The sequence below is a fragment of the Gobius niger genome (genome assembly GCF_951799975.1).
Source record: "Gobius niger genome assembly, chromosome: 7".
Lineage (NCBI taxonomy): Eukaryota > Metazoa > Chordata > Actinopteri > Gobiiformes > Gobiidae > Gobius > Gobius niger.
Window position 1 is genome coordinate 34,883,495 of NC_136858.1, and position 13,537 is coordinate 34,897,031.

Below are 13,537 nucleotides of genomic sequence, written 5' to 3' on the forward strand. Positions count from 1 at the left end.
TGGTCAGGATGCTCTCTATAGTCCCTCTGTAGAAGAACCTCACAGTGATGGAGCTGGTCAGGATGCTCTCTATAGTCCCTCTGTAGAAGAACCAAACAGTGATGGAGGTGGTCAGGATGCTGTCTGTAGTCCCTCTGTAGAAGAACCACACGGTGATGGCGCTGGTCAGGATGCTCTCTATAGTCCCTCTGTAGAAGAACCACACATTGATGGGGCTGGTCAGGATGCTCTCTATAGTCCCTCTGTAGAGGAACCACACTGTGATGGAGCTGGTCAGGATGCTCTCTATAGTCCCTCTGAAGAAGAACCACACATTGATGGGGCTGGTCAGGATGCTCTCTATAGTCCCTCTGTAGAGGAACCACACTGTGATGGAGCTGGTCAGGATGCTCTCTATAGTCCCTCTGAAGAAGAACCACACAGTGATAGAGCTGGTCAGGATGCTCTCTATAGTCCCTCTGTAGAGTAGAAGAACCACACATTGATGGGGCTGGTCAGGATGCTCTCTATAGTCCCTCTGTAGAAGAAACACACGGTGATGGAGCTGGTCAGGATGCTCTCTATAGTCCCTCTGAAGAAGAACCACACAGTGATAGAGCTGGTCAGGATGCTCTCTATAGTCCCTCTGTAGAGTAGAAGAACCACACATTGATGGGGCTGGTCAGGATGCTCTCTATAGTCCCTCTGTAGAAGAAACACACGGTGATGGAGCTGGTCAGGATGCTCTCTATAGTCCCTCTGTAGAAGAACCACACATTGATGGCGCTGGTCAGGATGCTGTCTGTAGTCCCTCTGTAGAAGAACCACACGGTGATGGCGCTGGTCAGGATGCTCTCTATAGTCCCTCTGTAGAAGAACCACACATTGATGGGGCTGGTCAGGATGCTCTCTATAGTCCCTCTGTAGAGTAGAAGAACCACACATTGATGGGGCTGGTCAGGATGCTCTCTATAGTCCCTCTGTAGAAGAAACACACGGTGATGGAGCTGGTCAGGATGCTCTCTATAGTCCCTCTGTAGAAGAACCTCACAGTGATGGAGCTGGTCAGGATGCTCTCTATAGTCCCTCTGTAGAAGAACCAAACAGTGATGGAGGTGGTCAGGATGCTCTCTGTAGTCCCTCTGTAGAAGAACCACACGGTGATGGCGCTGGTCAGGATGCTCTCTATAGTCCCTCTGTAGAAGAACCACACAGTGATGGAGCTGGTCAGGATGCTCTCTATAGTCCCTCTGTAGAAGAACCACACAGTGATGGAGCTGGTCAGGATGCTCTCTATAGTCCCTCTATAGTCCCTGGACATAACAGAGGCTGGGACTCTGGCTCTTCTCAACTTGCGGAGAAAGTAGAGACGCTGATTACTCTTCTTGACCAGTGATGTAGTGTGCATGGTCCAGGAGAGCTTCTTTGTGATGTGCACACCCAGGAACTTAGTGCTGGTCACCCTCTCCACTGCAGCACCGTTGATTGTTAGAGGAGCTGGACCCGCGCTCTTCGAAGGTCCTCAACAATCTCTTTTGTCTTCTCCGCATTTAGAGAGAGATTGTTCTGTGTGCACAACATGGCCAAACATGATGGTGGAAATAGTAAATAATAAAATATTGTTTCTTGCCCCCTCATTGTGTACACTATATACTCTACATGAGTATTTGATATCGCTGCAGTGTTTTGTCACGATTGTCTCTTAAAACTGCACTATACCGAATAAACCGTGAATGTTATCGGCAGAATAGGTCAAATCTAAATCCGTTTGCAGCTCTCACAGACCCTCCCGCACACATCCGGATTTTTCACTGGAGTTAATTAGAAGCACGTCTCAGCTGGAATTCGTAGCGAGACAGAGTGAACGAGGCAGACCACCGATGCTAACGCTGCGCTAATTTGGCCCCTGACTTCCCGCTTTGCGCTGGAGCAAAATGCGTTGTATATTTTGACACACAACAGCACACACGGGTCTATTTTCCTTTCACAAATGTCACGTTCAAGGCAAGGCAAGGCAAGGCAAGGCAAGGCAAGTTTATTTGTAGAGCACAATTCATACTCAAGGCAATTCAAAGTGCTTCACAGTTGCATAAATACAAGAAAGCAAATAGAATCAATAAAAACATCAACAACAAAAATTAATCAATTACAGTAAAAAGCGAGAGTGCAGATAAAATACTTTCAGTCATATGCATTGGTAAAAAGAACTGTTTTCAGCCTGGATTTGAACATGGTCAGAGTTGGGGCCTGTCTCACATCCTCGTGAAGACTGTTCCAGATTTTAGCTGCATGAAACTGAAACGCAGCCTCACCGTGTTTATTATTGACTCTGGGAACCACCAGGAGGCCCCTCCCTGAAGTTCTCAGGGCCCGAGATGGTTCATACGGCTCTAACATGTCAGAGATGTACTTTGGTGCTAAACCATGAAAAGACTTGTACACAAGCAGAGCTGTTTTAAAGTCTATTCTCTGAGTGACAGGAAGCCAGTGCAGAGACCGGAGCACTGGACTAATATGGTCGTATTTCCTGGTTCTTGTCAGGACTCGAGCAGCAGCGTTCTGGATGTACTGTAGCTCTGATAGCTCGTTTAGAGAGGCCAGTGAGCAGCCGTTACAGTCGTCTAACCTGCTGGAGACAAATGCATAGATAAGTCTCTCTAGGTCTGGTTTTGACACTATTCCTCTGATCTTAGCAATGTTTTTCAGATGGTAAAAAGCTGCTGATGTTATTGCTTTGATGTGGCTGTTTAAGTTCAGGTCTGAGTCCATGATTACTCCTAGATTTCTAACCTGATTTTTTGGTTTTAGAGAGAGAGACTCAAGATGACTGATAACACGATGTAGATCTATGGTGCCGAAACAAGTTTACTCTTATTTCCAGAAAATAATTTGATTGCCACAGCTTTAAGAATTTAGGAGTAACAAAACGTCTCTGCATGTGCGATAGAATTGACAATAAAGCCAGTTGAATAATAGATGAACGCCAATCGACGCTCACGATGTCCTCATGACTCTTGCCCCCTTGTGAGTGGAAGGAAGCAAGTGGTTTATGTCTATTAATACTCTTGTGTGAGACTTCTTTTCCCCCCAACCAAAGATCGATAAAGCCATGAACAGTCATAGAAAGTCATGAATGAAGTATTGCATTGTATCACTGAAACTACAACATCTCAAATGGGAGTAATCAGAGTCGACACGTTTTCCTCGCCTTATGCCCAGAGCTGCACTGAAGGTCTATAAACATGCAACAAAACAAACAGTCACTATTTCTCCCAGTATTTGTGATCTCTCAGTTGCGTGCAATAAGCGCGTAAATGACTTTAGCACCAGAGACACGCGGCGCTGTATGAATCTCCCCGTCGAGCTATGAGTTCTCTCCACCACTTAATCACGTGCGCATCGCGGCTAATCGTTTTAGCATCTTTAAAAAACAAGGCTTTGCACTCCCCGCAGACTTGCATTAAAAAGCTTAAGGAAGCGGCGTCTGCGATGGAGGTGCTGGGATTAACCGCGCATCCTGTTTATCTACTCTCTGTCTCGCACTGCTTTAATCTCACACTCTTGTTAAGGGTTTACAAGATGTCGGTTTAACCGGCATTTCAAGCTGTTTTCGACCTCGTGTAATACAATACATTTCTGTGGATTTATACATTTTCCTTTTATGAGTCTCTATGTTCGCAGGACTTGAGCAATATTTTGTGATGTAGGCCTACAAGAGCAAAGTTCGGGAAGTTTGTTGCTTCTTGGATATTGTGTTTGGTGATGTATTGTCCATGACCCTCGAAAACTGTGTTGAGTTGAGTGTTCTTTTCCATAAAATTGTGTTTCAACAGGTAGAGTGGTCTTCTTGTAACTAAGGTTGGCAGTTCCAGTCCAGCCCAAGACAATACTGTTGTAATTTGGCAAGATAGTCCACTTTGGGTAAAATGTTTGACACAACCTACTGTGTCCGAGGAGTGTTGTCATCATTATCAAGTCCTTTACAAAACCATTGCAACAGTATCTTTTAATTTTCCATTTCAGTCTGTTTTTTGTTGTTATACATCTACATTTCTATGTAAAGACTTGTAGATAATGGTAGCTGATTTTAAAGCATTAAAAAGTGATCTAGTTCTTCTGGTTTGCACACAGGGATTTATTTTACTTCTCTACTTGTGTGACGCTAGGCTGGCCATTTTCTAAAAGACCCTGAAGAACTGAGAAAGCCTCTGAGATGAAAGGTTAAGCATCTTCAAAAACAACCAAAACGTCGAAAACAACCTAGTTCATAAGACAATTTTTTTGGGGGGGAAAAAAATATTCTGCTTTGTTGAGTCTGGCTGCCTCAACAGCAGGTGCTTCTGAAGCACATTTGTTGTTATATTGAATGTACACTTTGGTTTGGAGCTGGGGAACAGGCTGTAGCTGTGATCACACCTGCACAATGCCACTCCAAACAGAATGATGACTCAAATTCAGCCTGCTGTTTTCTCTGTTCCTCAATATTTGGTACTTCAAGTTGAAGTGCCGTCGTATTGGAGCAACAAAGGGCTGTTTGACTGCAAAAAAAAGAAAAAAAATGTATCCGTCACTTTATCTGTGCATCTCCTTTGGCCTTGTCTAATGCTATTACTCTGGCACATTTTACAGTCGTAATCCAGATATTAGATAAAGACTGCAGGATGATTTTGAAGGGCTGTATGTATCTGACTTGTGCTCTCTCTCTCCCTCTCTCCACAGATTTTATTTAGTCAGTGGTGGAGTGCCCCTCATCATCTGTGGGGTCACGGCAGCCGTCAATATAGACAACTATGGCAGTGGGGAGCAAGCACCATAGTAAGTCTGCATTTACACCTGATCTCAAGGTCAAATCTGATCATATTTCACAGGAACTATGGCTTCAGCTTTTCACTGTGAGGCCATTTGAATAAATCTAACACCAGTGTTTACTGTATCAAGTATTTGGCTGTATACATTAACATATTCACACATGATTTTTCACTTCTAACCAAGAAGTCCAACTGTACCCATAGTCATGTTTAAACCATACATATAATGTGCATGACTGACTCCTGTCCTTCTTTGCACAGCTGCTGGATGGCCTGGGAGCCCAGTCTGGGGGCCTTCTTCGGCCCCGTCGCCTTCATCGTCCTGGTCACCTGCATCTACTTCATCTGCACCTTCATCCAACTGCGGAAGCACCCAGAGAAAAAGTATGAGCTAAAGACTCTGTCAGAGGAGCAGCAGCGACTGGCTGCTGTGGATGTACCTCCTCACTGCCACCAGGGAGCAGAGCCCGGGGCACCAGCCCCTGGGAGTCACTGTCCCGCCGGCTGTCCAGGTATACCGATTAACCCTGCACTTTTGGCCAATGAGCACTCATTCAAGGCACAGCTGCGAACCGCCGCCTTTACGCTCTTCCTGTTCCTGGCCACATGGACGTTCGGGGCGCTGGCCGTGTCACAGGGGCACTTCCTGGACATGATCTTCAGCTGTTTGTACGGTGCCTTCTCCGTCACGCTTGGTCTCTTCATCCTCATCCATCACTGTGCCAAGCGCGATGACGTGTGGCACTGCTGGTGCTCCTGCTGCCCCAGTCGCCGTGAAAATGCCGGCCCCGCCCCCCAGGGTCCCACTCCGGCTCGGCCCAAGGTCAACGTAAACGGCGACACCACGGGGCACATGCCATGTCACGGCCACTGCCACCATGATGCCACGGCCTGTAAGGCTCTGCTAAGCTGCCATTGTAAACACCAGAACCATGTGACGTGTGTAGCGCCTGTCGCCCCCTGCTGTGCTGCGCTGCACACTACACAGCTGCTGGATGAGGAGCCTGGAGCCACTCACGTCCTGCTGCACTCAGACCCCGAGGGCTACCGGCCCGGCATCCAGCTGCACCCCTGTCTAAAGACCAGCAGGACTAAGAGCCGCAGCTTGAGCCGCAGGCCCACTGCTGCCCCGTGTGGAGGCGACCGGGAGTACGCCTACCACATCTCCTCCAGTGCAGACGCAGGCAGCGTACACAGCTCTCACACTGACAGCCCTCACAGCACACACGAGCGCCACGCCCATATCTGTCCCCACATCCACGAGCACGAGGCTCACCACAGCTGCCACACCGCCTGCCACAACCCCTGCCACCGGCACATCTGCTGCGCCAAAGCAGACCTGTTCCCCTCGCTGTGCCCGGCCGAGGCAGACACTGGCATGTTCCTGTGCGGCTGTGGGAAAGTGGCAGAGGAGGAGGCCACTCATCACCATCTGGAGATGCATGCGCCGCGCAGACAATCTTTTCCTCAGAACCCGCCCAATCAGAACGGGATACTAAAGGGTGGACTACACGAAGGACTGCTGTACACATCAGACAGCACGGGGAATATACGCACTGGGCCTTGGAAGAACGAAACTACTGTGTAGTCGGGGCGCTCTCTTGTGGAATATACCCAAATCTCCCGCCAAATATAACCCTCACCTCCCTTTTAACGGATTTAAAGATGGAGGAATTATCACAATCAGTGTGGAATATTTTATTTTCACGTCATGTTTTTCTGTGTACCGTTTTACTGTACAGTAAAGAAATTAGTGCTCACTAGGGGGCGCTGTTACATCAATGGACCAGAATCTCTTCCATTCAGATGAATTTGTGAAGTGTCATCAGCTGTTACTGAAGGTATCTCCAAACGCTCATATTACTACAGATCTATATATATTCAGAACATGGATGGTGTGTGTGTGAGTCTGTGTGTTAGTGCTCAAGGCAACTCGCTGCAAGATTTTTTACTCTATGGACCACAATAATCTGACACCTCCAGTACTTTAACAAACTGTTGGCATCCACGTTTTAGAAAACTAAACCAGCAATTTTAGACTCCATGGGTATTTTTGTCATTTCAGTCAAGCAACTGTGAATAAATACTAGTTTCCTTTTTTTTTCTTTTCTAAATACTATACAAAGATACTGTCGCTTGCAAGAGATGTGTGGATGCCAGGTATAAAAATTGTCACTCTATGAAAAGATTGGGCATCCTATTCCAGGTTTCTATTGATCGTACTGTCTGTATGATGTCTTCACTGGTGTTTTCCGTTTTCTTCTGAGGGGAGTAAAAACAGCGACAGTGGTTGTGAAAAGAGAGTCTCTGCCATTCCGTTTGTGGATGAAGCGTTTTATTTATTCAGTTGGTAACACTGTGCAACAGATAGCCAGGTTTTTCACGAAGTTGATTGCCAAACAATTGTCCCCCCCCCCCCCCCCCTTTCTTTCCATCACAAAACCAAGCCCGGGCCAACAGCTGAAGGGGCGGGTGATGATCGAGAAAAACTGCCTGTGTCAAAATACCTTTAAACATCAGCTGTTCGCACATGGCAGGAAGCTGTTGAATTCCTACATGTTTATTTCACTTTTATTTTCAATTTTATTGATCCCCAAAGCATGCATGCTGTTGTTGTATGAAGCTAAATGTTTCTTTCTAGTGTAAACAAATGATTTGCCTTGACCCGATAAGACTGCTGCAGCTTGCCATGATTCATTTTGTCGACCACACGCTTCCCACAAGTTAAGTTTCGCCTGGATTGTATGTAAAATGGACGGTGCAATACACGCCATACGCATTTTCCCAACCAATTCTTGCGCCTAGAAATCGCCGGCATTGCATAACCCTAACCCTATGGGAACCTATAGTTCAACCTATAGTTCAACTTCTGTTGTGAGGCTTACAATAGCTGCAGCTCTGTGTACAAACCTGCGTCATCTGGATAGTTCTCCACAGCGCACAGCCCCTGCTCCGTCAAAGTACAGAGCTTTATTTAAGACCCCCAGCTTTAGAGATGCACTCACAGCCCTCAGGGTCAAATGTAGGGCAGCACTGGAGGAAGCTAACAGCCTGCCTGCCATTTTGAATTTTTACTCTACATCGAGATTGCATATCTTATTGAATCAAATGGAAATGCTTTGGATACGTTTCAACAATAGAGCCAACAGAGCACTGGTGGAGATGCATATTGAATAATCCACACGGCATGCAAGTTCATTTAGGTTTTAGATTATTAAATACATTTTTTATTTGTTTATTGACAGTGATATCTCATGTAAAGGAGGTCAGGTGAGGGGCATGTAAACCACGATTGAAATACAGTGATATTCAGATTGGCAAAATAATGATATATCAAATCTATATAGGACAGGGTTTTCAGGTAATGCATGAAATTAGGGTAAACAAGTAGCTTGGAGAGCCACATGCTTTTCAAAAGTATGAGCATCTTCACCTTCCTGATGCTACATGACAGAATTTGACCAGTGTTCATTTCGTCATAATTTTTGTCAAAGTAGTATTTTTGCCGACTAAAATTGGACTAAAACTAATTTAATGAGAGTGAATGAGACTAAAACTATGACTAAAATCCAGTCCAGATATTTTCGTCGACTAAAACATGACTAAATAAAAATGAAAAGAAGTAATTATAGCCACAAAGCTGAAGGAATGTCTTCAGTTCAGCGCTGTCCATTTTACATACAGTCCTTCTAGCTCAAGAAATCATCACAGATTCATCTGCGCTTTTAGAGTCGACCAAGGCCGAGGTTGTTTTCTCATTAAAGTGAAGGTTAGGTTTCCCCTCCGCGGGGATTGTATTGAATATGAAGCACTTGTTTGTTTTGTGGATGATGAGTTGTATTTTCCAGGCTCAAATCTGTGCAAACTCTCGGCATGCACGCCATCTCTTCTCCGCCCTGTGCACTCGTGTCTGTGTATATAGAATTGGTTCCTAATTATTTTATATGAGATTTATGAAGATATTTAAGAATAAAAAAATATGTGTAAAGAAAGATATGGAAAAAAAAAACTGACCTCTTAATGTTACTACTCAGTATCTGAGTTTAGAAATGTATGGTTTCAGTGTTTCCTGTTTTGCCATTTTTATTTGACGACATGAAGTATGCAGACCCACCATGTGTTGTATTCTGTCACATCGCAAATAGAAATGCACTACCCATCATAATGTCTGGAGTTAGTATTTGTCACTGCTTAAAATTGGGGATAAAAAAAAAAGAAATAATACACACTCTCCCTACACATTCGAATAGTGGATAAAGCCCTGTACTTTTCCAGGGTGATGCATGCTGCTCATAGCATTGCACTGGGCTACTGGAGACAGACTAAACGGGGTTTTAGATGAATAATAGGCCCATAAGCTATGAGTCAAAACAGCAGCCCAAGCTTGATCGTTGGACGCGGGCTCTGGTGAACTTTGGAGGGTGCAGTCAGTGGCCCCTGTGTCTGAAACTGAAGAGAAAGGATTTGTAACAGTATCACAATTAGTCATGTTCATGCCATGTCCAAAGTAATGTGATTAAACTTTGACAGTAATGATGATTTATGGTGGTGAACTGCTTCCAGGGCGGTAGTAAAGGGCCTATCTCACTGGAGGAGAGCTGCGGAGACATTGCCGGACTGGCCGGATCTCGGATTGACTGCACACATACAAGGGGCCCGTGTAGCCGGTCTGGAGACTAGCTGGAAACCTGTTTGTTTTCACCGAGACGACCTAGAGACTCGCCTTATCTCCAGGAGACACCTCAGAGACTTCTCCTTGACCAGTGGCATCTCCAATCTCTTTTTTCCTAGGATGGGAAAGGTCACATTTGCATATCAACCCCCTGATTGGTCAGATTCGTACTAACGCCTGAAAGACACCTTTTGTAAACTCCACTATCCTTCAGGTCAGGATTAGGTATAGGGTTAGTTTGGATTAGTTTAAGCAAGCATTGTTTTGTTGAGGTGATGTCATGTTTGGAGCTCCACTCATCATTGGCTCTAATGTCAGTGACTGGCCAATCAGGGAGCGACTGGTCTTTCCCATCCTATGAAAGCCCAGTCGCCTTTCCCATCGCCTGCCTGTCCCAAAAAGGTTATATCGGCTCTGCTATTTCGTTGAACCGCCTTGAGCTTTGATCACAGCACACGTCCGTTGTGGCATTGTTTCGAAAAGCCTCTGCAACATCAAAAGATCCGGTGTTGCTGCATTAATTTTTCACCAAGATCCTGTATTGAGGATGGGAGAGCGGGACCACAGCGCAAAGCCTTCTCCAGCCCATCCCAAAAGATTCTCAATGGGGTTGAGGTTTGGACTCTGCGGTAGCCAATCCACGCGTGAAAATGACGAATCCTGGCGCTGTCATCTTGGAATGCACCCGTGCCATCAGGGAAGAAAGAAATCCATTGATGGAATAACCTGGTCGTTCAGGATGTTCAGCTGATCTCGATCTTTGGGCACATAGTGTTGCTGAACCTATACCTGATGAACAGCAGCAACCCAAGATCAGAACAGTTCTCAGACTCTTTTTTTTCTTTTTTTTTTGGGTCTGGCAGTGTATTTGCAGGTTTCAAGTCCGCTGCCACTTTCGAAATAGCCGTATCGTGAAATTGGTCCCTGCTATTTTCTTATAGAGTTTGCCGCTATAAATCCTTGACACAGCATCCTTCATTTTATTTTACAATCATGGGATTTGCAAAGAGCGTAGTGTGTTTGGGGAGTTAGGCCTAAAACGAAGATACAAAGTGGGTATTTTGAGTGCCATTTCCGAGCCGAAATATATGGGGGGAAAGTGTAGTAGGTAAGACATCTGATTGAAGCTATATCATTGTATTAAATTCAGATTTCAGAGTCCTAAAGGCCCAGAAGAGTGGCCTTTAATTGGACATTACACTACCCTGTCCGTGGGATTATCAGAAGGCAAATATTGATGTCACTCTCAAAAGCGTTTGATCGTGTCTCGCCTTCAGCACAACCATAACTCATTTTTACTGTCCTTCGAATTAAAGAAAAACAAAGTATGGCATTAGTTTGGACATGGCCTAATGCAGCTTCTATCTAAAGCTTGTGGTGACCCTGAGAGTCCTGTGTTACTGCTACTACAATGTGTGTGTTTGCTGTCGGTGCGTTTAGGAGCAGCCTGAGCTTTCCGCTGTCAGAGATGATGTGTTCGCGGGCTGCAGGTCATTTCCGTTCTGTCCGAGCATTCGCCTGTGGTACTGTGACAAAACCTAAAGCCACTTTTCACTTTTTTCTACATTGACACAGATTCCAATAAATGTATTTTTTCACCATGCAACCGGCGAGATCCTGTTTGGGTTCTTTTTTGTGTGTGTGAACAGTGCAGAATCGAGAAGATCGGAGAAAACTGGAATGGTCCTATGTTTAATAGAGTTTCTTCTGTTTCCAGGTTTACAATGATTGTAAAACTGGTAGGACGTTACAGCGCAATAACAGAGTGGTTTTAGGATGGAAATAGTATTGTTTCTAAAACTGTCATAGTATGTTTTTTACACCACGTTTCAAACTATTATGTAAATTACATTTTTCTCTGATTTTCTAAACTGTCAACTCAAATGACAGTCAGCATAATTTTCAAGTCTTTAACTCTTAGAGGATCATTTTAATGTGGTTGAAAAAACCTCCCAGTGAGTATTTTTTTCAAAAATAAATATAGTAAAAAAAACTCTAAATCTACTGTTCTAAATTATTATGCAACTCATCGTTTCAATACACCGCAAGCATCTGGAGGGTCCTACAACTTGATGTTCGGGAGACTCCAGGGCATAGACTGTAGAAAATAATGGACGTCTTATGCTCACTCCTCCCCGTTTACCAGAATGACCACGGCCGTGGGGCAATTCATGGCGGATTTACAGGCTCCCCCTCCCCAGCTCTGACGAAGCATGTTCCTAAAAAGGACATACGGGCGGGATTTTCACCGTAGACTCGGCCCTTGCGTGACGTGTAGCTCGCGCTGCTCCAATGCTAACAGTCCGAGCCTCATTAAATACGAGATTTCAAAAAATCATATTACGAAAACCAGCCTGGTTTCATATATTGTTATTAACCCAGCGTTATCTCAGGAGGAAGATCTAGCCTCGTCTAGCGTTGAAACAATTGAAACCAGGCTTTAAAGTAGTTTTTAACGTGTCTAAAGTCCAATGCTTTTCAATGGGGGCCTAGCGGCGATATGGAGGTACTGCAGCAACGGCGGAGCAATGGCGGCCCCCACGTTTGTGGTCAAAAAGCAGGGCAGCCAGCGGCCATTGCTCCAGGGGCACCAGCAGCTTCAAATACCTGTTTGCCATTTTGTAGCAGCTGTTCTCTTAATCTCATGTATTGTCTGGCAGAAACCGTCCTCATTGTGCCTTTATCTCCACAAAACCCATGTGTGCTCTGAATCAGATAAGATAAGATAATCCTTTATTGATCTCACAAAGGAGAAATTCACTTGTTACAGTTGGCGTTCAAGAAGATCACTCAGAGTTAATAAAGTGTAGCTGATACAGAGATTATTGCACATGTTACTTTACAGTCTTATTGCACAGTCTGACAGCAGTGGGGATGAAGGCTTTGTGGTAGCGCTCAGTCCTGCACTGAGGGTGTCTCAGTGTGCCACTGAGAGAGCTGCACAGCTCTTCTACAGTCCCGTGCAGTGGATGGGAGGTGTTGTCCATGATGGAGGTGAGCTTGGCTAACACCAGAATCAGCCACAAATCTCTTAACAGTACGATGATTAAGCTTAATCTTTTATGAAATATCGAAGGTTTTCATACCTAGACCAAAGCATTAAACTATGTCACACTTTTCATCACCAGAGAGATCCTTTTTCTTTCCCATATTGCTTGAATATGATGGTCCGCTTAATAATGTGGAACATTCTTTTTCAGTAGTTTTTCCCTTAACTGGGTTTAACCTGACAACTTATCATCCCAGGTCTCTGAGATTAATGTCAGTGATTCCAAGAGCCATGAGACACGATACCACACATGAGTTTATTTGAAAAACTTTTTTTTTTACACTGGAATACAATTTGCATTAGAATTTGGAACGCGGTAACACTATTTTGTCATTAATCCTGAACTGTAAAGACTCAATTATCACGTACGATGTTGGTATAGTTTTCCATAACAACAACCCTTCTTTATCAATAAACATGGTGAGTATTGTCTTGGTAATATCATAGAGACAGCACGGAAAAAGGCAATATTCCTCGAGTTAGCATGCTATTTCCATCCTCTTTCCATGTTATTACTGTGCTGTAAAGTTAAGTGGCAAACCAAACACTAAAACCTAATGCGCCATGTCTTGTACATATCCATCTTTCAAAAATGTGGGGGGAAAAATATCAGCTTTATTATCATATAGAATAAGATCTTCTGTCTGTTGTCAATGGCCTATACTAAGGTAAGGTAAGTCACTCATTATTGTTGTGCATTTCTGGATTTAGACCTATCCTTCAATGTCACTGGGGCAACATGCCAGGAGCGGTGGACGGCTGCAGTTCAGCACCACGGGATCCACCTCCAGATCTTGAGCTACAATAAATCAGTGGTCAGGAGTATCTCGCTTGAGGTTTCACCCTATTGTGCGTGTTTTAGGTTGGAGGAAACCCACTGAGACATGGAGAGAACGTCCAAACGTCACACGGGAAGGCTCACATGCTTCAGGAATCAAATACCGGACCTTCTCGCTGCAAGGCAAGGGCAGTCACCCCTCAGCGTCTGTGGGGACCTGCGCCTGTTAGAAAGTCCATACTTCTATGATA

At 44.8% G+C, this 13,537-nt stretch overlaps 1 protein-coding gene across 1 annotated transcript in view; it reads left to right on the forward strand.

Annotated features, from left to right (window-relative positions):
- The window catches only part of adgra1b (adhesion G protein-coupled receptor A1b), a 414,503-nt gene extending 406,936 nt beyond the window's left edge, over positions 1 to 7,567 (forward strand). Inside the window, exons 18-19 of the mRNA XM_079560565.1 lie at positions 4,699 to 4,794; positions 5,049 to 7,567. Of these exons, the coding sequence (XP_079416691.1) occupies positions 4,699 to 4,794; positions 5,049 to 6,375 (1,423 nt within the window). The 3' untranslated portion in view covers positions 6,376 to 7,567. The remainder of the gene's footprint in view (positions 1 to 4,698; positions 4,795 to 5,048) is intronic.
- The last annotated feature ends 5,970 nt before the right edge of the window (positions 7,568 to 13,537 follow it).